The sequence below is a fragment of the Glycine max genome, chromosome 4, assembly GCF_000004515.6.
Source record: "Glycine max cultivar Williams 82 chromosome 4, Glycine_max_v4.0, whole genome shotgun sequence".
NCBI lineage: Eukaryota > Viridiplantae > Streptophyta > Magnoliopsida > Fabales > Fabaceae > Glycine > Glycine max.
Genome location: NC_016091.4, coordinates 2370178 through 2392571, shown reverse-complemented (window position 1 = coordinate 2392571; position 22394 = coordinate 2370178). Strand labels below are relative to the sequence as shown.

Sequence of the window (22394 nt, the reverse complement as noted above, 5' to 3'; positions counted from 1 at the left end):
TGATTTTTTACTGAACTCTGTATTGTAGTTGCCTCGTTTTGCTGTACATAAACATGTTCCTGTGTCTTTCATAAACCATTTTGTAAATTAAGTCTAATGTTTATCAATAGTGTGTTAATGTTTGAACTTTGAAGTTATTTTATTTTATTTTTTCCTGCAAGCGGAACATATATAATTTGTGCAATCATCGCCCGTGTATGTGATAGATCTCAAATTATTTACTTTAATTAATACTACTATGGGAGCCTTTATTTTCATGGCTGCACCGCCGGAAAGGAATTTTGGCAAATTAGATAAGTTCAATCACAGTTATCAAAACATCCCATGAACTTGTAAACCTTTTTTTTAGTTCTTTTTACCAATCAAGGGTTTTTCCGAATCCTTTCTTTTAAAAATATAAACTTAATAATAAAAAAATTAATATTGACCTTGATAGTCAAAATAAAAAAATATTTGATACATGATTCCTGGGTGTTCAAATTCAACCTGATCTAAAATAAAAATAAAAAATCATTAAAAAAAATAAAAATCAAATCAAATTGATTATTTTTGGATTTGTTTGGATAATTTTTTTCTCATACCAATCCAGTTGTTTCGGTTTGCGATTTGTATTTTTTAAACCAAATCAAATTGTAACACTTATATTACTTTAGTGATATGTATTTTATATATATATATTACTTGAGTTTTTCGGTATTTTGTAGTGTTATGTATATGAACTTATACAATGTGTATCATTTTCTTTTTTAGATGACTTTTTTAAGATATGTTTGGTTTAAAATAGATGAACATTTGATAAATTTATATGTAGAAGATTTAACAAATTAATAAATCTCATAGATTATTATTAGTAATTTTTTAACATAATTTAATTTAAAAGATAAGAAGAAAGTATATAAATTTTAATAAAATAATATTTATTAAAAATCATTGATTTGGTTTGATTTAGATTTTATTTTAAATAAAAATCAAACTAAATATGTTTTATAAATTTGGTTCGGGTGATTTTTTTTATGAAAAAACGGAACTAAACCGAGCCACGGATACCCTACCTGAAATTCCTATCCTCATATTTGTGTTAGATGAAAAAATGTTGTTTCCTTCTTAAGCTAACTTATACTCTCTCCAAGTCATATGTCAATTTAAGCAAAACAAAAAATTATTCTAAAATAATTGTTGCTTTAAAAATTGATAGAGCATTTTTTTTTTCTAGTCATACTTTCATTTATTGGTATTTCATTTAGATATTTAAGGAGAATATACACACTAACAATATAATTTTTTTATACACTATTACTCGGTCACATTCACAAATTATTATTTATGATAAATTTATTAATTTTTATAATAATTATCTTAAAATTTATATATATATATATATATATATATATATATTATGATTTTTAATTAGCTGGAAGTGTAAAAACTTTCATATTAACCTTGCTTAGAAATTAAACTCGTATTTAAATAAACTCAATTATATTTTTTACTTTTTTATAAAGAAATTTTTGTCAAAAATATTGTATCATAATAATTAGTGTAAGTAATAATTTTCTTGAAAACAATGCATTACTTTAAAATACAAATAATATTAGAGAGATAGTAATATATTTTACAAGCTCTAATTTTATAACGATCGGTACTGTGAAACCTAACTAACTACTTTTGGACTTTAGAGATTCGATTTCAGTTCGTTTCTAATTTATCTTGTTACTTCTATCTTTTGGTCCAGAACTAACTAACTACTTTCTTCAGTTTCCTCGTATTGTCTTGAGATTGGCCTCTTTGCAAGTTGTGTATTTCATTAAAAGAGAGAAGGAAGGGACAATTTCAGCATTTTGAAAATTCTAAAAAATAAAGATGTTGAGAGGGAAATAAGAAAAAAAGAATGCAAAAAGACAGAATGACAACCAATTATTGTTTCCACAGTGTGGTGTAATAGATAAGTCCAACTGGGCTGTCCACATATAGTAGCTCTTTCTTTCTTTTTCAGTAAAAAAAAGGTCCCAAACATGGTAATATACAACTAGGAACTCGATCCAAGACTGTGAAAGGAGAGGATTTGTTTGGGCTATGCTTACTTTATTAAGTGGGGGTGTGGGGACAAAACCAAGTCCTAAAATTTTAGGACGCATTTTTTTTTTTAAAATGTATTAATAATTATAAAATAAATATTTTATAATTATGAGTAAAAATAAAAAATATTTTCCAAAGTAAGAAAGACTTATAACAGTTATTCAGAGTTTTGTTAACTATTTTTATTCCAAAGTGGAATTAGAATTTGTCTGACCCAGAAACCCGACCACCTAATTCCTTTCCATCTCCTTTTTTTCAAATTATTTTTTAATTGAAGAGTTTGTAGTTGTAGGTTGGAAGAAACATAAAGAGATCATAGCAATTATTGGACTGCAGCGGACGGATTAGTCAGTGAGAAACGATCTCTGATTAATTTTCAATGAGTCCATCATTTTGTGTGACTGTATGTTTCGGTTTGTAGAAAACTCTACTGATTTTTTTTCTGCTATATTCTAAAGATTAAAGTTTTCAAATTGAGAAAAATCAAATTTGCATGAAAACAATAGGAAAAAAAATTAGAACCGGAAGCAAAAGATGCTCAAGGTGTTCACTAATCTTTTTTATAGACTCAAAGGTTAGGTGTTCACTGTAAATAATGTTATATATGCTGATTGATACCATAGTAACATAGATCTGGACCGATTAGCTAGTAATTTGGCACAACAATACAAAGAAAGACAACAGAATTGGGCAGCGTTAAGTAAACAAACTAAGCTGATGAGATTTTCCCAATTTAAAGTGCCTTATTAGGCTGATTGAGCAAATTGCAGCACCCTGTAAGGATATTCTTCGGTTCCTCGACGGACTGCTATTTAAACTTCCTTTCAGACTGGTTATCTAATCGTACACATTCTCTTTTTGCTTAACAAGAGTTGGGTCTTGCCAACAAATATTGGTTCAGTCGGTAATGAATGCATTCATATCTCAAAAGTTTAATTCTAGTTGTTGATGTAAGGACATTGTTGAGAGGTAATCTGTAATTATCTTTGTAAACAAAACTTTTGAGTCTAATGAGCTTTTAGAATTCAATTCACTTAAACTTTTCATTATGAAAAAAAGAAAGACAATGGTTGCATCTTTTTGTCATAAGATAACGTTTGAAATGCATGAAAATGCTGTATTTTTGGAGGAAAGAGTGTGAGTGAGTATAATGTTATTTAAAGGGAAGATTGTTAGTGTTAGAGTACGAGTGTTAGTGTTGGAGTGTTAGAAGTATATTCTTTACCACAATTCTTTAAACACATTCTCTCTAATGCATTAAAATTTACTAAAAAGTATAAAATTATCACATGTGGGGGTGAAAAAAATGCTTTAGGTTTCTTTCATATACAAAATTTTCTTGAAAAAAAATACTTACACGTATCAAATTTTGATCACATACTAATTGAGTTTTAACCCTTTTTTTTTACTTTCAAGTTAAAGACACAATATTGCTAGTTCGAATAAAAATAACAAATACCATTTTCAATTCTAAGCTAGTTTCATGGATAAAAAAACTTATTTGTGAGTACGGGAAGTTATTTTTCAAAGATTAATTTAATTTGATTCCAAAACCAAATTTCACCATAATTAATTACACCATTTAAATCTTTGCCACCAGAATTTCAAGATAGAATTTCTCCTATTATAATCTTTAATGTTGATTCCAGTCTGCCCATGTCACTCGATGAGTTTGAGCTATTTTGTAATCAATCAATTAATATCTATTAACTCCCTCGATTCTATTGTAATTGTCATCTTAGGTAGATTCACACAGGTAAAACAATAATAAATAAATAAAAGAGAATAATTATAAAATTAATCTTACTAATTTATTTACAGATTTTGTTGTTTATTTTTAATATTATAAGAGATATAAGTAAAAAAATTAATTAATATTATTAAAAAATTAAAATGACAATTACATTGAGATTAAAAAAATTATCGTATAGGATAATTATAATAGGAGGGAAGGCTTAGGAGTAGAATAAATGATCAATTTCTTTCAATATTTATTATCTTAACCCTTGGTAATAAAATGGACACTGATGACAAAGCTACAATACGAAATGTAATGTCCATGGAAAGAGTTGCACGCGTGTGGCTACTAAAGGGAAAGGACGATGTTGGAACCATCCGTTTTAAGCATTCATAAATCAAAGGGCTCAAAACATTAGAAAACTCCCTTAACCAGTTGCTTTTCATTTCATTTCACGTTTAAAATCTTGCATTTCTTTGAGTTTCCCATCTTCAAGGGGCCACTTTGCACTTTCACGTCGCCAACTACAAAAATCTCGGAAGCACCCACCTCACTTTACACTTTCTCAGCAATAATTGAGCGTCTATTCACATTTATGGAAACACCTACCATGTTGAAATCAATCAATCAATCAATCAATAATATAAGCATTGCAAAAAGGAACTCCTAGCTACTCCCCTTCACAGTTTTACCGGTAATGTTACATACTATATATATGCTCCATCTTTTTTTAGCATTAGGATAGAAAAAAGAAAGAGAAAAAAATGACACATGTATTGAGTGATTGGTGGAAAAGATGGAAAGGAAATAAGATAGAAACGATAATATAAGATAAAATAGATGTGTTTTTATGTGTTGCAATTTTAGCCAAAATATACATGCTGTGTTCGTGTATTCCTTCCTTCTCTTTTTTTTTTTCAAGATAGTTTATTTATTTGATTTTAAATTCTATTAAAATATAAAAATTGTAAATATTTTTTTTCTTTTTTGATATATTTGTTAATACTATTTAAAAATTTATATTCCAAAATACAATATTAAATTTTTGCATCTATATACAATAATGATATATAAAAAACCTGTAAATTATTTGGAAAAAAACTGGAAACAAATAACTTTTTTTATAATTACTTGATAAAAACTAAATATAAAAATATTCTTCAATTATAATTTTACCTTTATTTAAATTTTATATATTATAAATTAGTTTAAATATTTTTTTGTCTCCAAAATTATGACATTTTAGTTTATTTATGGATTTAATTTTTAATAATTTTGAAAGTCTTGAATTTATTTAAAAATAATGAGATTATAACAATGTATAAATATTTCCAACTGTGATTATAATCTTAACATTAATACATATAATGTTAATATGTTTGTTTAAATAATACACATAAATGCATAAATCAATAATAAGTAAACTAAAAGATCAGCTAAGCAAGCATGAAAAGAAACAATGAGCCTCTAAATTCTCTTGATTCTTTCAAAGCTAAAACAACTAAAATTTATATTTTAGGTTCATCAATAAAAAATATTTATTATTAATTTTTATAAAGCAAAAAGGTCATATATTATACAAAAATATTCAACATATAACTTTCTCATTTAAAGTAAACAACTTTCTTTTAAAACTTACTTTAAATCTTGCTCACTATATAACTGTTTGACTGATCCTATTCTAGAATTGCAAACAATAAAAAGAAACTATGAAGCAAAATTACTCTGCCAAAGAGTTCCAAATAACTAGACTTAAAAGAGCCATCTTAGACAAAATTTAGAATAGTTTACTTTATTATACATTAGGTTCTCAATGTTGGACTGGTCAATTGTTTCAAGCCCATATGTCATTATTATTTTCTTAAACAAAATCCCCCGTAAGTAAACACATAAGAAATAATTTGATGTTGCTTTTAAATTTTTAAGCCTTTCCTTGAAGTCATTGTTAACAATGAATGACAAAGAAAAGCACTTCGAGAAACACAAGCTATAAAGTGTCTAAAAGTAATTTAGAAAGAAAAAAAAAAGACTATTGTTTTCACTTTTTCACGCATTTAGTAATGTAGAATAACAAATAAAGATAGAATTTTTTTTTGTCCCAATAAATTAAATTGGTCATTTAATTTTCATTTAACATTTTTTTAAGTTTATATCGCATGTATCCTATTACAGTCTCACAAATACACCGTGTAAATGAATGAAAAGTCGACTTCATCAAATTCCATTCCTATCACATTATTGTGCAGAAATATACAGATATAGTTTTAGAAATTAATTCAGTATAATTAATATTACCTAATTTTTTTATATTAATAAATAAATATAACATACTGATAAATAATTTGAATGACATAAACATTAATATATATTATTGATGTATTATATTATTAACACGACTTATAATATTTATATTAATTTTTTTTTATTTTTCTATTTTTATATAATTATCTATCTATATACACGTGTATAAGTTATAAATTCCAATATTACTTTAAGTAATTTTGAAGAAACCATATAAACAACGAACATAAATACATTTTCAAAAACCATTATTTGAGTTATAAAAAATTGTAAGTTAATTAAATAAGTTTTAAGCTAATAAAAATGACTTATAAATCATGCATATATTAAAATATTATCCATTAATTTTATTTTATCAATAATTAAAATTATTTAGGTTATTTTTTCTTACTTTTAGAAAGGCCAAAGTGCATTCCTTATTTCCTAGCATGCATCTGCTCGCACACCTAACGAATATATGGTATATCTTTTTTTATAGTGACTGCCCTCCTTATTTAATAATGCAGCCAATGTTTTTCGGTTTTGGCAGTATCTCAGCATTCGTTATTCCGTCGAATTTGTTTATGTCTGGATTGCTATAAGTGCTTCTAGGGTTACTGTTGATTGTTGAATTTTGAGTGTTGCTTCCCTTCCATGTTTTCTCTTTCTTTTTGGTTGTGGTGGCACTTCCGACCCACGTGAAAATTGTTGTTTATATGTACAGGGGACATGTCAAATTTGAATGTTAGAGGTAAGAAAGAAGAATTACGATTATGATTGATTACATATGGATAGATCAAATTTGATTTGATTGTTCGCATAACATTTAAGACATAGACAAGTTTAAAAAAAAATTGGCATTCAACTTTATATAAATATAATATAGTTAAAATTATAACTTGTTGAAAGTTAGGTAATTTTTTTATAAAAGAAATACGTTATTTTTATATTTTAGTCTTAATTAAAGTATGACTTAATGATTAATGTTTATTCTTTAATTTACTCATGTATAAAATAATCCTTTCATGTGTGTGTGTTTTATCAACATTAAAAGTTATTAATTATATAGTTACTTTTCCTCAAAAAAAAATTCTAGTTACTTAAAATGTTTCAAGACTACTATATTTTAATTTTAATCATCATGGTGATAAGATATTGTACTAGTTAATATTTGTCTCTTTTGCTCACACATAAAATATAATTTTTATGAGAAATGAGACGATGTATATTTTGGCTATTAATTTTTATTATAAATGGCTAAAATATCAAAATAAATCAGATGGCTTTTTTTAATAGTTATGTGATTATTTAATAATTATTAATCATGACCATTCATAAATAAATTTATACTCGACCAATATTGTTTATTCATCTCTCTCAAAACACAGAACCTAGCTAATTATGATTACAATATTTCAACACTTATATACAAACACATAATAATCCACTAGAGTAGTTAACGTAGTGGTGGGAGGATTTGGGTAGTTTTCATGAGATTTTAATTAAAAACCATATTACCACCTATTGTACAAAAATAAATATACAAAAACATTGAAAAGATTTTACTTCTCCCTAAATATAGATTGATTAATCAATTACAAAATAAATATAATTACAAAAAGTAGTTGGTTCTCGAAAAATACTTTTGAATATATAAATTATATCAAATTAAAATCCGTGGTAAATAAATATTTTAGAATATATAAATTATATTTTAGATTTATGATAAACGATTTATTTTAATTATTGATAGCTTCTTTTACAAAATATTAAAATTCAATCTGAAAATAAAAATTAAAATAATAAAGGTTAAGAAAATTTAAAAAATGCATTCATTGAAGAATAACTTATAAAAAAACTCTTATTTAAGATAGTTTTTCTAATTTTTATAATATATATATATATATATATATATATATATATATATTATTTCTCGTAATTATTGAAAATATAAATTACCTATTAAAATAATTAAACAATGTAAATAATAAAATTTATTATTATTATTAAATAATAATAAAGTTAAAAAATACATATTTAATATTAATTGTTAAATATATTTTTAATAAAGTATAATTAATATATAATTTATTTAAAATATATAAAAATAAAATTTTTATTTTTCGGTCATAAAAGGTACGTATGGATTTTTCCTGTGACCTGTCTCAAACTCGATAAATGCATAATTAGGTTTAATATTTTACACATTAAACTCTCACGATACCCACCTTTCTCCAACCTCAATCCCGCCGGCGCCACCCTTAAACCTACTCCCGATCCTTTTCATTACCATATCTAAATGAAAAAAGCTCCGATTTTGACACTAAAGCAAAGGTTTGATAGATGAATATGAATTTATGAATTGTAGATGACCTCTTTCAGGGATAAATTATGTTAGCTCTACTCTTCTAGGAACACGAGAGTACTTCGTTGATGAGTCTTTTTCTTTTATAATCAAGCCATTGCTGAGCTTAAAAGGAATTGAGAGTCGAGACCCAACTCACAAGACTTTTAAAAAGGTTCATGAAGTGTTTTCAGCATAGGTTAGTTTGATTGGAAAAAGATGATAAATTGATCAGAAATTCGGTCCGTTCATCTTAAAAATAATGAGTTGTTAGTTTGGCCCTAACTATTCTAATTATTTTTTTTTAAAATTCGTTAAAAATAATTTTCAGTCAAATAAAGATTTAATATCAGATTATTCATTTTAAAGCATTTATAGTTATGATTTATTTTTATTAATATTTTTGCATTATAAAATATATTATATTTATATATTGGTTTTTATAATAATTTAAAAATTGTTTAATTTTTTTAATCCTTTGATTCGTCAAGGAAAAAAATCTTAATCCGAAATCAACCAAAAAGTAAGTAAAACCTCGTCAAAAATTATTTCTAAAGTTAAATATTATCATAATGATTTCACTTAATTTTGACATCATCATTGATTAAAACCATTTAATTTAGTTTTATAATATCATTCTCTAAAACGAAAATATATACAGAGAGATTTAATTGGATTTAATTGTGGCTCAATTATGGATCAATAAATCTCTCACACACATATATATATATAGTAACATTATTATTAATAAATTTTTTTGTTGTTTATTAAAATACAGTATATCTTAATTTTTGTTGTATACTTCTTTGATTCTTTAAACTAACATCATGTACTACTTAAAATATTAAATTATAATAATAAAACAAAAGTTAAAACAAATTTTAAACTAACTATTTTTTTTTTACCAAACTAACTAAATATTCACAAAAGCATTTGATGATAAAACGATATTTAAATAATTAGGTTATGAGAAAAATAAATAAATTTGTATATATATACATAACATAAAATTTGGTTTTATCCCTTTAAAATTTGTAAGTTTAAATCTAAATTCTTATACATTCAAAATATTAGATGATGTAAACTAGTTTACATATTCTGCTGAATTATATGGATTTGCAGGATTAATTTGGAAAGGAAACAAACTATTTTTGTTGGAAGCATTCCTTTAATGAATTCTCCACGAACTTTTATAATAAGTGGAATATACAGAATTATAATCAATTAAATATTACAAAGCCCTGATATTTATTACCGTTCAAAATTGAACCCTAGCGGAATTTTGGCACCATAATGTCCGATATGAGATTTAATAACATAATTTATTAAAAGAATAATATGTAATAATTCGTTGAGACTAGTTAAAGTGGTAGCAAGTTATTAGTCTGCGAACAACATTCTTATTATGTTATCAATTAACATTTATTACTTGATAACAAAGTTTAAAACAAAAAATTACTCCCTTTGTTCTTTTTAATTGTTGCGGAATTTTTATTCTTATTTATTTATCTTTTATAAAGTTTAAGATTATATTAATTATTATTTTATCAATTATATTCTTATTTATTTTCTTATATTTAATTAAATTACACATTGTGAAGTGAAAAAAGAAAGGGTGAAATAGGTAACTCTACAATTATTTTATCAAAATTAAAAAAAAAAGTATTACTTTTTTTTTCTACAAAATAAACATAAACTACAAATAATAAGAAATGGGGGAGGTAGTATAAAATTTTACAGGAAATAAAAATAAAAATTGAAGAACAAGAATCGAGATGATTTAATTTTATAGGAACCAAAATCATATATCTTTAAATCACGTTCAAAATCTGATCCAATTTAAGAAAAATAAATAAATTATTTTAATTTGTAATTAATTGAGTTTTGTATTCGATTTTGGTGCTATGGCATTAAAATAGTCTCGCAAACACTAATCGTTATTTGTATCTTTATGTTCCACCAAACCTTGGAGGAGATTCCGATGCTTTTTGCTTTTTGCTCCATTTTCTTCTTCCCTCCTTAATTTACTTTTCCAACCTTTGATTTTGACATGTATTTTATTTCACTGTCAACCTGTTCTATATATTGACCCCTACTTACCTATTCAACTTCCTCTTCTTAATCTCTCTGCTATTGGTTTCTTTGCAGGAATCAAAGCATATATTGTTTTGAAACTTGATGAGTGAAGTCCCTGGTTCCCGGTTTAGGTTTATGACCCACTTGGTTCAATCTTTCTCCGTTGTCTTCCTCTACTGGTTCTATGTTTTCTCGTTGATCTCCAGTTTCCCATCGCATATTATTATTATATAACTTAGTAATATAGTTATCAGTGTCTCTGGGTCCTGCGTCCTAATTAGGATTAGTTTATTTTATAATATGTCCATGTCCATGGCCTCATCAAGTGGAAACTCCTCTATTAGCACAAAATCTCAGAGCTCAGGGTCTGAGGGTGATTTGCAGGTCGTGATAACAGACGAGAGGAAGAACAAGAGGAAGCAATCGAATCGTGAATCGGCGAGAAGATCTCGGATGCGAAAGCGTAACCACTTGGACCAACTCACTAAGCAGCTCTCACAGCTCGCAAAGAACAACGGCGAAATCCTCGCCACCATAGACATCACCACGCAGCACTATCTGAACGTTGAGGCAGAGAATTCCATTCTAAGGGCCCAAATGGGTGAGCTTAGCCAACGGCTCCAATCGCTCAACGACATCGTCCACGACATCATCATCAACACAACCACCACCTACGAAAGGGACTGTTATCTAACAAGCGCACAAAATTTCACCACCACCACCTACACGCTCTGTCTTAACCAACCCGTTTTTCAGTGGTGAATTGTCACCCTCGTCCTCTGTGGATCTTGACCATAAAAGAAAGGAAAAGTGTGCGTCTGGGTGAATCTTCTCTTGGAGGAATCAATGTCAATCAGTGAAAAAAAATTAAGTTCATATTAGTACAGTACTTAGGGTGGGGCTATGTTAATTGTTAAACAGAATTTGCGCAAAGTGCTTATTGAAAATGACATAGTGGCCTGCAACTATATTTCAGATCACTAGTACTAATCGATCACTCTTGTCCAATATCATGGAAAAACAGATTTCAGTGCTAGTGTAATTTACTATTATTTATTATACCTGTATGTATCTATTCCATGGTATGTTTGCTTTAATGTTATAAAGGTACTACTTCTTACTTCCCAGATCTTCATTTGATTTATATTCAGTGTATGTGTATTGTATGTATTTTACTAGCTTTGTCTGGGTGCCGGTCTTTAATTATTTAATTGCTATTCATGGATGATTTAACATTTTATTAAATAATTTAATTTTTAAAGAATATTGAATTCTAAATTAAACATAAATTTGTATCTGCAATTAGTATAGATAAATTTTATTTAAATAATGATTGTTTTGATAAAATATTTTTTATTGTTTTAATATTCTAATTTTCAATGATTAACACACAAAAAATACGTCATAAGATGTTGATAATGGAAACTCTTGTACTTGCTGGTTTAGATCACTATATATGTTTATTTCACTAAAATACTACACATCTCAAAAAACACTTTATTCGGCTAACAAAGCGTAAACATAGGCGGCTTCTAATAGAGGCAGTAGCAATCAAACCTTTTGTAGCTTAAACATAATCTCTCTTTTAAGATTTTGCTATTTAAATTAAAGAGCACTCTAGCCATATTACCCTTCACGTGGAAAACAAGTATTGAAATGTGAATTGTGAGATTAATATTTGACATCATATTCATAGGAGCGTTCGTGGGATAATTCCTCAAGAAGCTTGGTGTGTACTCACATGTGGGTATATGAACTTTGATTCTCGGACTGATCTGTTAAGTCCGTGAATTTCAATGAGCTTTATCCGTGAATTCATGCACTATCAAAAATTCATGTAAATTGTTTAAGTCTATAAGTATTATTAATTTATTATATTAAGATTTTTATTTTTAACTTATGTTGTTATTATTAATTTGTTATGTTTTATAATATTGGTATATTTTAATAAGATAGATTTTAGCTTAAAAAATAAAATTAATTTTGTTTTCTTTTAATTTTATACATTTTTTTTACTTTTTTAAAAATATTTTTTTAAATTACTATTTGAACTCACAATTAACCAATTTATTCGCAGGTTTTCGTGAACCGAATATGGACATTAAAAGAAGAACGTTTATTTTGCCGATCAAACTTATTCGGTCTAAAACGAGCTTTAAAAGGAGCTGGATGGTTACGTATGCTCATCCTGTGTGCAGTAAAAAATCATACTATTTTGCATTTGCTAGTTTTTGGAAGTAGTGCATATATATGCATATTCCAAAAGAGATGAAAACAACAAAAGTTAAATAACTAAAGTGAAAGTACGTCTTCATTGATTATAACTCAAATTTAAATGACTATAAGCTATTAAATTCCACTGATAAGAAAATTTGTTATAAGGGTGCTTAAGTTTGTGCAGCTATATCATATATGCTGTCACGCACTGTGGTTTATTTTCGGCTAAGTATACTGGGATGATCTCTGTTTTGGGTTAAACTGATTTTGTTTGGGTTGGAATTTTACTTGTTTTTTTATATATGTCTTGTAATCCGGAAAGGTACCCCTTTATCTTTATAATGAAAGTCTATGAAAAATAAAGATGTTTCCTTTCTCATACTGGAAAAATCCCTACATGAATAGGATAATAATCACCCTCACTCTCATAATCCTAGCGGAGGTGAATCTCCTTCTCATGGGTTGCTTAAAATTTCTAAAAGAACATGAAGTCTAAAGATTCTCTATGAATATATGGAAATAGTAGAAAATATATCTCTATTTTGTGTTTTTGCTAACTCCAAGCTCCTACACTTTGAAGAAGCAGTACATGAAGAATATATTGAAACTCAAAACCAAGTCGAACACTTTCCTCAAGTCCTTCAAATTTGAGAATTTTCAAAGATTGCAATGATTGAAGTCACCTAGAAAAATCAAGTTTAAGGGAAATGCAGAAAAATGGAATCATAATGGTAGTAGTCTAATATACGTTTACTTAATAGTCAAACATTTATTTAAATTTGATTCATATACTTTTAGGTCTATAGTATTTTTCTGATGCATGTATCTCTTTATATTCAAGTATTTATATTTTCTAAAGCTCGTGTTTGAAGAAATGTCTTATACGATATAAATACTTATGTATCAGTGTATTTACACAATAAGCAAAATTAAGTCAATTCAAATCAAAGAAAGAAATCAAAATTGAAGTGTTTTTCATTCTCCATTTCTATCCTTATTTCCTTCAATAAGAAAATGATGGGTTATAATATTCCAATCCTATCCCAACAAGCTACGAATATCAACTATATATGATATAGAAGCATATAGATGATAGCGAAGAATCTCTTGGCTGGATATCAAGCGATAAGCTTCCATACATTCCGTTTCACAAAACCATTCAAAGCCACGCTCATCCCGCAAAAGACCTCCAAAACTAATAAAAAAAGGTTATCCTTTATATATATATATATATATGGTTTGTTAATGCACTAACACTAAAAAAATACATGAGTGCATTAGCAACCAATTCCATAGATTATAAACTAAAAGTCCAATTTTCTCTTTTGTTGTAATTCATTTATCTTAGGGTATAATAGTAATTTAATATTTATTTTTTTAAAAAAATATATAAAACTTTGTTTCTTTCTCTTGGTCCCTCTTCTCCCCACCTTTTCATATCCTCACTTTCCGCCGCAACCTTCTCAAGCTAGTCATCTATAGAGCTCTGACCTCTCCATTTACTATTTCACACACCTATCGATTTCTTATCCTTTTTTTATGCCTAGCTTGAAGCTTTCCAAAACTGTGTCCAATAGCGACATATGTCATCAGTGAAAATGTACTTTATTTAAATTAAATTATCTTTTTTTTGGTCTACTGATGATGCATTCTGTTTACATGTGGATGTCAGTGTTTTAGGTTTCAATGATGGTATCATAGGACTTGATCTTTAACATGAAATAAGAGGCTAAAACCTTTAATTGTTTGGTACTTAATATAACAATGTTCAACCTTATTTGCTCCTTAATTGCAAGGCAAACCTATGCAATTGGCATCAATTCTTCACAACACATTAACATTATGAAACGAACTACAACTCACCATCGTCAGACCTTGAGAGACCAAAGAGAGATGACTAAATGAGTGAGGGAGGAGAGAGAAGATGAGCGGCAAAGGAGAGAGAAATTGAGTTTTATTATCTTTAGAAAATAGATATTATATTACTATTATACCCTTATTTAAATGAGTTAAAACAAAAGAGGAAATTGAATTTTTAGTTCAAAATTTATGGTGTTAATTTACTCATACTGAAAATAGTGTATGAATGCATTAGCAAATTCCATTAATTTAATTGATATATGTTTAAGAAGGAGTTTAGGTGACTGACCTTCCTCTAGTGTTGTAGCATGCTATAAATATTCATTATAATAGTATAAATATATCACTCACTGCCACATGTTAACATGGATTGAATTTAAATTATTTGAATTTAATTAAAATGGTTGATAATGTAATTATTATTTTTTTGTTTGAAATGATTTCTTTTGTGTACAATGGTCACAGAAAGGTCTGAATTTATAACCTCATATATCCTATCTTAAACCCCCAATCATTAGGTCAACCCTAATGGTAAAAATTTATTTTTGATAATGTGATTATTTTTTTAAAGGATAATGTACATTTTTATATCATTATTTTTTTTTATTTTTTTGACAATAAATTTTTTATATCATTATTTAACTACATATTGTTACCCAAGCTAAATCTGTTAAGTTTTATAACAACTATTTTATAAGTTATTTCTGATTAGTCGATATATATATATATATATATATATATATATATATATATATATATATATATATATATATATATATATATATATTAAAAGTATATAAAAATTAAACTCATTATTTTCATAAATAATATTATTCTAATGATATTTCTGTAAATTTTGTTCATTAATTTATATATGAATGCTCAAAACTCAAATATAAAATAGAATTTATATAATATTTAAACACATTTAAATTATTTATACATTATTATAATAAAGTTAATATTTATTTATAATAAATAAATAAAATTAAATTGAAAACATCACTTGACATTATTTAATTAATTGAATTTGATTGGTTTCTGTCCTCGTTTAGTTTCTTTATTAAGTACTATGTTCCCCGTGATTGATCGATATGTTTTATTAAATAATCTAACACAAGTTTTTGCTAGCATGTTCAACGGTCAAATTTTAAGGTGCAGCTTGATAACTAGACATTTTTGGTTAGCAGGCCTGCAAATTATCACCATTAAATTTATATGCGCTTCGTTAATTATTTATGCCGCCTCACTAATAAAACAATGTACATGACCGGGGCAATTATACACCGATGGTGGTAGCAATAATGATAATAGTGATATTTTATGATAATAATAATAATAACAATAGTGTTAATAAAAATAATAATAAATTATGTGATATCATTGATAGTGATAATGGAGATAATAGTAATGATAATAATGATGATCAAATCTACTTATGTTATGCTGGTGTGTGTAAACTTTTTTTAGTGGACTCTAGATAGGTTTTATATAAATTCAATAGATTCTCAAGTTTATTATTAAGTCTACGAGTCAGTAAATTAAAAAAATTAAACTAAAACTCATGTTATTTTGGAATATTTTTTATGCGTTTAGGATTCAACATGCTTCAATTTAATATGTTGTTTCTAAATCGAAGAACCCACCTCTAATAACATGAAACCCTTGTTCTCTCCAATAACATTAAACCTTCTTACCTTCAATAAGAATGCTCTACCACTATTATCACTTCACAAGTTATGATATAGTAGTAATACATTATTAGACTTGGTTATTTAAGTATTATAGAAATTATGATTTATTATTTTGTTTTATTATGTTATTGAAGTGCTTAATTAATATGGTATTTATAGGTATTTTGTTATTATTTTATATGAAATAGACTCTTATGAGTTTACGAGTCGAGTTTATAAAGCTCCCACGAGTATACTTAAACTCTCAAATTTAATAACCTTGGTTATAGTAGTGGTGACAACAAATGATAATGCTTCAATCAATAGTAATAATTAGGCAAGTGTTGGTGATAGTGGAATGGAGAGTACACTAGTTGTTCCTAAAACAACTCTCCCTTTAAATTTATTTAACTAATGAACATGAAAAGATAAGCAAACACTCAAGAATTTTACCCATTTAATTGAGCATGATGCATATGTTGTTGTAAATCTTTTGATACTTATATGTGATTTCAAAAGATAAAAAAAGACAAACAAATAAAATAAGTTGATTTGTGTTGTTGATTTACCAAATAATATACTAATATTAGATATAATAACTTATTATATTTGTTTTGTACTTATCTTTTGAGGCTCAATTGTAAACCTTAAATCTTCTTTATTTATATTTTATATATATTTTGGTGATTGTTAAATATTTTGAGAAGAATAATCATGGATTTTGAAATGGGCTTTTGTAGATAGGTCTAATGTAATACATTTTCTAGAACCTTTGTAGTGAGCCCTTGTCTTGTCTTAGTATCCGTATGCAAGCTAATCAAACCCTTCAATATGTTTGGGTCTCTGGGTTCATAACCCAATTGTGCCAAGAGTTGTTCGACTAACCTTTAATAAGAAAACCTAACCCTTAATCTTGCTTATATTGCAAAAATGGAGAATGAGTGAAAGGAATGTTGAATTGGGGTTTTTGCTTCCATCCCTTGTGGAAAACTTATTTGAGGTAAGGAAAATGAATTATGTCACTTATGGATATGATTATAGTCGAGGTAGCGGGGTTGACCTAGATCTCAAATTAATTATGATGTATGTTTTTATTGTTCTTAATTGTGTTTCAATTCAATTAGACAAATTATGAACATCATAAAACACTTTAATTTCTCTCATGAACCAATAAATTGATTGTTTGATTGTTCTTGGTGTTTTGTCCTTTTTTGGGATTACTGTAATAAATAAGTTATGTTTGCTTAAGTGTGTTTTACATTAATTATAACCTTTAAATTGTTTAATTTACTCAATTATAACCTAATTTTGTGTTGGAATTGTTGTCAAAACACTATAGGGTGTTTGGTGAGTTTAGGAAACCCTTGAGGAAAAGTCAAGTTCATAAAAACTTAAATCACAATGTTTTGTGGATAGCAATTTGCCGAGTGAATAAGGGATTCTCTTAGCAAAATAGGCACAAAATCAAGGGTGTGTCATTGAAACAAATTCATTGAGCAAACTTATTTTCCGCTTGGCGAATAAGAGAAATTCCCCTAACAAAATTAAGATTCGCTTATCAAAATCTAGATAAAATTTGAGAACACGTATTGGGAGATAATTTACTGAGCGAGTTAGGGGGCTTTCTAAGTAGATCTAAGAATTGGATTTGATTTACATGTCTTTATAAGAAATGCAGTTTTAGATGTTAACTAACTTACGCCTTTAGTTTTCCCAGAAAATAAGTTTTATAGCTCAAAATATAGTTAGATTAGTGAACAAATTTGGTTTCCATGTTTTTTTTTTTAATTTCAGACATACTAAATAATCAAACTATATTTTAATAAATGATCTATTAAGAAATGTGATCAAAATTGAGGTCATAGCTAATTGAAGACTTAAGGCCAGTGTTTGATCTAGCAACTTAGACACTTATATAAATTATATTTTAAATTTATACTAACATTCTAAATGGTAATATGAGGTTTTATTTTTTAAAATAATTGTTGATTCCTTAAAAAAAACATTAGAATTCAATTTAGAGATAAATATTAAAAAAAAAGACAAATTCAAATACTTATAGAAAACCAATACTAGTAGTAAAATATTACAATCCAATCCACAAATATCATGATTGAAGTTCAATATCTTATTATGAGAAATGCTAATTAATGTTGTAAGAATATTGATTAAGAAATTTAAAATAAAAACATTTTATTAAAAGACAATAAATTGTTCTATACATAAATTTTTATACTTTTGTATGATTTAAGTAATATATATATATATATATATATTTTATTTTTTAACCAATAACTAAGGATATAGGTTAGGACTTTTTTTTTTATAATTTTCGAAAAAGATAAACATGACAGTAGCTGAGGCAGAAGAGACAAAAATAAAGGCGGGGAGGGAACATAATGTTGAACATCCTCTGCCCGAAGCAGCTATGACCTAACTCCGTGATGACGATTGCCGCTAAAGACTCAGCCTTATTATACAGACACGGCGTTACACAAATACCGTACACTGCTCCAAGCCAAAGACCGAAGACGGAGCCGAAAATGACTACTACTTGCAAATAATTCCCATTTTTTTCTCCGAAACTCAAAACTTTTCATTTGAAGAGGTAACATAACATTCCTTCTTCTTCCTTAATCTTCATTTTCCCTCTATTTTTAGTACTTCTCTGTTGATAAACTTGTCTTTGCAACACTTCAAAACCCTAGTTTTTTTTTTTGTTTTTAAAAAAACTCACTCTTATCCGAAACCCAAAATATCGCCTCATTTTGTGCGCCGCTGAATGATTCGTTGTTCTTTCGGTTAACGGATGAGGGGGTCGGGTCAGTGGAGAAAAAATTGCAATCCTTTTCGTTTTTTTCCCCCTAACAATTTATTACTGGGTGGTTTTATTAATGGAGATTTTATTTTTTTATTTTTATTTTTTCAGCGTTTCATGGATTTTTGATGAAATTTAACCGTGCAATTCTCAGTATTAGCTTTGGAGTGCATTTCTGTGTAGCGCTTTCAACTCTGCGAGTGTGAATGTTCAAATTCCTTTTTGCAAGTTAGGTTGTAACTGTTTTTGCTAATTTTTTGGGAATCACTTTTTTTTTTTATGATTGGTGGCAGTTTGAAAGTTTTGATGTCTGTATAGGGAGCATGTTCAGTGGCTGTCATTATTTTACCGGACACATTTATGTGCATCAGAGTTTTTATTATTTTGTAGTTTCGAGGAGGGTTTTAGTGGTACGCAAATTTTTGGCTTTTCGTGCATGTATTAGAAGTGCTTTTTAACAATTGAATATATTATGATGTAATGTTCATTGCTCACTGATTGTAATCCATATTGATTGACTGCTTCCATTATTTTGTTGCTAGTAAATACAACTATTTTAGGTTTTGAATCTTTTAAATTATTCCTGTAAGAGATCTGGATCGTGTTACGATCCTTCGATAAAAAAATTCATTCTCTTCATAAAAAAGAGGAGGTAGAACCAATCAAGAGTGATTTTTCAATTTATCCTGGAGTTGAATAACTCATTAAGAAATGTTTTTGACCCAATCCGGAGGAATCAATTGAAAAAGCAAATACCTTATGATACACCAGCTATAACCTGTAACCTGTAATCTGGATGGTTTTTAACACCTGTAACCTGTAATCTGAATTTTAATTGAATTTCCATTCTGTTTATTCTTCAATAGGAGGTAGGATTAGATTTTCTTGTTGGAATGTTGCGGTGACGTTTGATATATAATTGGACGTTTCTGTTCATTGGCAGTTCTTTAACTTGCCTATACAAGAATTATTTATTAGGTTTTGAATCTGCAAGTTAGATTGACTGTTGTGAATGTCAGCAGTTATCATGGGATCAGCTTGTTGTGTTGCTGCAAAGGATCATACTATTCCCAGCACTAGCAGAACTGGAGGTGAAAGTTTAAATAGAAATGCTGTATGTTCGCCATCATGGAGTTTTCGTTGGGATAGTTGGGGCCGTGTTGCTGGTGAAATTGAGGATCCTTCCTTTCACACATCTCGCAGAGTCAGCAGAAATGTCAGCATGGAGTTAAAAGGGTCATTAAGTTCTGAAAGAGGCAATTTATCTGATTGGGGAAGCACCCTGGATAATTCTGTAACACCTTTGTCTCTGAAGTCCCCTGTTCGGGAGCATTTGGTTACAAGTCAGATGACTCCATCTTCAGGTAAATATAAACTCTACGATTCTTTTGTGGAATGTACTATAACATTAGCACAAGGCAGTTGATGTTTATAGAGTACCCCAATGTTTGAAAGTTGATTACGCTGATGAACAAATTCTTTTGGCAATTATCTTTGAATTTATTGTGCTCACTTTCTCAAGCTTCACTTTTGTCTTTCTAACAGAGGGAATGGGAAAATTTTTGGTTAAGCTCTCTGGCTGAACCCAACTTTATTTTTCCATGCTGTACCTTTCACTGTACTTATTAATAATGTTGCATAGTGGTGTCTAGAAATTGCTCAGGCACTTTCAGGGCTTAATAGTTCCTTTATAGATCATTGCTCTTTCTAGATTCATTTTCTTTTAAAAAAAAGATAAAAAGAACTGCCTTTTCAATCTTACTCATTTCTAGATTATTTTTTAACTATTTATTTTGTATGCGAGGATATCTTTCAAACTGGTATTCTCTGTATCATGTTTGCTTTTCATCCGCTGTTTGTTTCCTGTCTATAAGGTTTTCTATTTTTGTGGCATATATTGCTTCTTGACAGCCATATGATTATGCTCTCTGGTTCCTAGGTTTCCTGTTTTTTTGTTTTGAGAGTTAATTTTTCTTTCTTCTTCCTCTTTGTGCTTGTTGCAGATCTATCCATGTCAAGTAATTGCTCTGCAGTGGTGAGTTTTGAACTGCTAAATTTGATACAAAAGAATTGCTCTATATCTGAATTACAAGCCTCACTCTTAATCTATATTTCTCTTTAGGTGAAGAATCTGATTGAATCACCAGAGATTGCAGAATCTTCAATACCAAATCGTTCAGTACCTTCAGTTTTCTCAATCCCTACGACAGATCCAATGACTAATCATAATTATCACAATCTTCCTAACTCAACACCATCCAGATGGGCTCATTGTTCTCCCGGACACCCACTGTTAACACAAATTTCTGATAGTCGAATTCTGGGTCTTAAATCACCTGACAACTCAATTTCTGAAGGCAGGCCATCATTTGTACTCTCCAACTGTAGCAATGATATGGCAACAGGATCCCAATGCGGGTCATCTGATGGCTGGTCTATGCGCACCTTTTCTGAAATGGTGGCCCCATCTCAAAAGGAAAGGTGGTCTTTTGATAGCGAGTATTCAGGTTCAGGACGTCACAAGATAAGTGGAACTAGTAGCAGGTTCTCGTATTCCCCCTCCATGGATTTACAATCTTGTGGGGCTTGCTCGAAGCTCTTGACCGAGAGATCTGCATGGGGCAGCCAGAAATTTATTGCCAGCAGTGACCTCTCAGTTGTTGCTGTACTGGTCTGTGGTCATGTTTATCATGCGGAATGCTTGGAGACTATAACACCAGAGGCAGATAGTTATGATCCAGCTTGTCCAATTTGTATGGTTGGAGAGAAGCACATGTCAAAGTTATCCAAAAAAGGTTTTAGGACTGAATCAGAGACAAAGGCCAAGAATTACAAAATATCCAGAAACCGAGTAGTTGATAGCTACGTTGATGGTGGGATAGATGTTTTTGATCGCCTCAAAGATATAGTTTCAAAGATGGAGCCCAGTAGCTCCAGTACAACGAGTTCATTTGGAAAACCCTTCTTGAGGCGCCATTTTTCGTTGGGATCTAAGTGGAGCCGGTCCCTATTGGAGAATGATTCTGCCAGGAAGAAGGGCTTTTGGGCAAGATATCGCAAAGACTGAGCTCCCCTAGCCATAGCTTTTAGTCGCACGAGCTCTTCAATTATACTAGTAACACCAAGTTAGAATTTAATATTTTCTATGCAGTCTAGCTTTAGTAATAGTTTAGATTTATTTCAAATTTTATTTTAGCTTGTCACCAGAAGTTCTAACCATGTTGACGTGGTTCATATTAATTGTATGGATGAAGCGTCTTTTGGCAGAATCAGAGCCTTAGCAATGACGAACACAAGGATGCGAAGGAAACA

General features: G+C 28.5%; 2 protein-coding genes across 6 annotated transcripts; both read left to right on the top strand.

Moving 5' to 3' along the window:
• Window positions 1-10578: 10578 nt before the first annotated feature.
• BZIP44 (bZIP transcription factor bZIP44) lies at window positions 10579-11316 on the top strand. Its single transcript, NM_001251000.2, has one exon. It carries the CDS (start codon window positions 10815-10817, stop codon window positions 11274-11276), a length of 462 nt encoding a protein of 153 aa, NP_001237929.1. The 5' UTR covers window positions 10579-10814; the 3' UTR covers window positions 11277-11316.
• A 7291-nt stretch (window positions 11317-18607) lies between these two features.
• On the top strand, window positions 18608-22348 carry LOC100793040 (uncharacterized). Of its 5 annotated transcripts, XM_006577921.3 has the most exons (5): window positions 18638-18872; window positions 19194-19315; window positions 20105-20446; window positions 21086-21117; window positions 21205-22348. In XM_006577921.3, the coding sequence occupies exons 3-5, from the start codon at window positions 20110-20112 to the stop codon at window positions 22147-22149; spliced, it is 1314 nt and encodes a 437-aa protein (XP_006577984.1). In that variant the 5' UTR covers window positions 18638-18872; window positions 19194-19315; window positions 20105-20109; the 3' UTR covers window positions 22150-22348. The 5 variants fall into 5 exon arrangements, with proteins under 5 accessions (XP_003523771.1, XP_006577984.1, XP_006577988.1 ...); XM_003523723.5 differs by lacking the exon at window positions 19194-19315 and having other exon boundaries at window positions 18608-18872; XM_006577925.3 differs by lacking the exon at window positions 19194-19315 and having other exon boundaries at window positions 20102-20446.
• The last annotated feature ends 46 nt before the right edge of the window (window positions 22349-22394 follow it).

Bases quoted from the DNA above. Each gene is read 5' to 3' on its own strand.
- BZIP44 (NM_001251000.2), top strand. From the start codon at position 10,815: ATGTCCATGTCCATGGCCTCATCAAGTGGAAACTCCTCTATTAGCACA.
- LOC100793040 (XM_003523723.5), top strand. From the start codon at position 20,110: ATGGGATCAGCTTGTTGTGTTGCTGCAAAGGATCATACTATTCCCAGC. The intron at 20,447-21,085 runs GTAAATATAAAC...TGCTTGTTGCAG, and splicing joins TCAGATGACTCCATCTTCAG to ATCTATCCATGTCAAGTAAT. The intron at 21,118-21,204 runs GTGAGTTTTGAA...ATTTCTCTTTAG, and splicing joins CAAGTAATTGCTCTGCAGTG to GTGAAGAATCTGATTGAATC.